Source organism: Vollenhovia emeryi, unplaced genomic scaffold (assembly GCF_000949405.1).
Source record: "Vollenhovia emeryi isolate VEMERY1.0 unplaced genomic scaffold, V.emery_V1.0 DF939875.1, whole genome shotgun sequence".
NCBI classification, from domain to species: Eukaryota; Metazoa; Arthropoda; class Insecta; order Hymenoptera; family Formicidae; genus Vollenhovia; species Vollenhovia emeryi.
The window spans coordinates 13,392-16,035 of NW_011966491.1; the positions used below are offsets into that span (position 1 = coordinate 13,392).

General features: G+C 59.1%; 1 protein-coding gene across 1 annotated transcript; it reads left to right on the forward strand.

Moving 5' to 3' along the window:
- Positions 1 to 9: 9 nt before the first annotated feature.
- On the forward strand, positions 10 to 2,348 carry LOC105556643. Its single transcript, XM_012003738.1, has 2 exons — positions 10 to 1,030; positions 1,078 to 2,348. The coding sequence occupies exons 1-2, from the start codon at positions 10 to 12 to the stop codon at positions 2,346 to 2,348; spliced, it is 2,292 nt and encodes a 763-aa protein (XP_011859128.1).
- The last annotated feature ends 296 nt before the right edge of the window (positions 2,349 to 2,644 follow it).

The following is a 2,644-nucleotide window of genomic DNA, read 5'->3' on the forward strand; positions in this document are numbered from 1 at the left end:
CTGGGTCACATGTCCGCTGTTCCTGCCGCGAAGATACACCAACCCGAAGCCTACTATCTGCCGCATCATGCGGTCTTTAAGAATGAAGATCCGTCACGGAAGATACGCGTTGTCTTCAACGCGTCATACCGCTCTGCCACGGGCTATTCACTCAACGACCTGCTTCTCGCCGGGAAGAAGTTGCAGTCTGAACTCTGGGTGACCCTTTCCCGCTGGCGCCTTTTCAGATACGTCTTCACGACGGACATCGTGAAGATGTTTAGACAGATCTTAGTCCACCAAGACGACACCGATTTGCAACGCATTTTGTGGCGATCGGATCCTACCAAGGAGGTGCAGGACTACCACCTGCGGACGGTGGTCTACGGCACCGCTTCAGCCCCCTACCTGGCACTGCGGACGCTTCTACAGCTAGCTGAGGACGAAGGTCCTCGATTTCCCCGCGGCGCCAGCGCTATCAGGACTCATTCGTACGTGGACGACATTCTGGCAGGTGGCCACACCCGTGAGGAGGCGTTGGAAATCAAGCGTCAAACGCAAGCGATCCTCGCCGCTGACGGGTTCGACCTGATCAAGTGGGCGGCAAATATCCCCGAACTCTGCCCCGGAGAGTATAACGAGAAGGTCTTTTACGATCGCGAAGGAGTCAGCACCCTGGGTGTCCTGTGGTCTCCTCGAGACGACTGCTTCTCTCTGCGGGTGGCCGTTGTCAGATCGGTGGATGCCCCTACTAAGCGGACGGTGTTGTCGGACGTGGCGCGATTCTTTGACCCGCTCGGGTGGGCCGCTCCTGTTCTAATTTTTGGTAAAATTTTTATACAGGATCTCTGGATGGCTGGACTCGCCTGGGACGACCCTTCGCCGGAACAACTTCGGACCGTGTGGTCGAGTTATGCCGCCGCCTTGCCTCAACTGGAGTTGCACCGCATTCCACGCTTCGTGGACTACCCTGGGCCGGGAAGCACAGCCGAGCTGCATGGCTTCTCAGATGCCGCCAACCGCGCCTATGCAGCAACCGTTTACCTCCGCTGTATGAGCTCTACAGGTGTCGTATCGGTAAACCTCTTGATCGCCAAGACCAGGGTGGCACCGGTCAAGACGGTCTCCATACCCAGACTGGAATTGTGCGGAGCCGAGAATTGGCACGCCTCCTACGCACAACCGCACGCGCGCTGGAGCTGGAGAACGCCCGAATCTATGCGTGGACTGACTCGACAGTGACGCTGGCGTGGCTTCGTTCCCACTCTGCGCGTTGGAAGCCGTTCGTTGCACACAGAGTGGCGGAAGTGCAGGACTTAGTCCCTCCGGCGCAGTGGAGATACGTGCCGTCAAGGGACAACCCGGCGGACGCGGTTACGCGGGGCATTCCGCCTGCGGAATTGGCGAGCCTTGATAATTGGTGGACTGGGCCGTCCTGGCTTACGAGTGCGGATTATTCAACGGCCGAACCTGGCCCGACCGACGACGATGCTGCGGTGGAGGAGCTCCGCCCACAAGCGACGCTCATCGCCAGACCGGAAGACGGCAACGACATCATGCGTCGTTATTCAGAAATGATGCGACTGTTGCGTGTGTCCGCCTTCTGTCTTAGGTTTGCGCACAATGCGCGCTCTGCCGAGAAGAGGTCAGGCTATCTATCGGCGGAGGAGCTGGGTGCAACCCGTAAGCGGTGGGTGCGGATCTCCCAAGAGGAGGACTTCCCGCAGGAGACAGCCTGCCTCAGGGATAAATGGCCGCTTCCGGCCAGATCGCCGCTATTACCGCTTCGTCCATTCCTGGACCCAGAGGGACTGCTGCGAGTGGGCGGTCGCCTTCAGCAAGCGCTCCTCCCATTTGACGAAAAGCATCCCTACGTTTTATCCAAAAGAAATCACCTTGCGCTTCTCCTTGTGCGCGAGGCTCACGCGAACTCACTTCACGGAGGGTCCCAGCTGACCCGGAGCCTTCTCCTGAGGCGGTATTGGATCCTGCAGGCGAGTTCCTTGGTCCGCTCGGTCGTTCATGGCTGCGTGCGCTGCACCCGATACGAGGAGTCAACGCCGAACAATAGATGGGTCATCTGCCTCCGGAACGCACGCGACCCAGTCGCCCCTTCTGGTCCTCAGGCGTTGATTATGCCGGCCCATTGCCCCTTCGCACCTGGAAGGGGCGCGGACATAAGCCCGTTAAGGGCTACGTCTGCCTGTTCGTGTGTCTGTCCACCAAGGCCGTTCATTTGGAGGCTGTGTCTGATCTCTCCTCCGGTTCCTTTCTCGCGGCATTTCGACCTTTTATTTCCCGTCGAGGCCGCTGCCAACGCCTTAACAGCGATAACGGGACGAACTTCAGAGGAGCGGCTGGGGAGTTAAGGGCGATGTTCCGAGCAGCCTCCACCTTCTACACGGAGTTCGCGTCGAGCCTTGCCAACGACGGCACGGAGTGGGCCTTCATTCCTCCGGGAGCCCCCCACTTTGGAGGATTGTGGGAAGCTGGCGTCAAGTCAGTGAAGTACCACCTGAGGCGGGTCATCGGAGACGCTTGTCTCACCTTCGAGGAGCTGACGACATTGTTGGCGCAGATCGAGGCCTGCCTTAATTCTAGGCCGTTGTATGCCATCAGCAGCAGCCCCTCTGACCTTGTTGCCTTGACCCCGGGTCACCTGTTG

Bases quoted from the DNA above. Each gene is read 5' to 3' on its own strand.
- LOC105556643 (XM_012003738.1), top strand. From the start codon at position 10: ATGTCCGCTGTTCCTGCCGCGAAGATACACCAACCCGAAGCCTACTAT. The intron at 1,031-1,077 runs GTATGAGCTCTA...TTGATCGCCAAG, and splicing joins AGCAACCGTTTACCTCCGCT to ACCAGGGTGGCACCGGTCAA.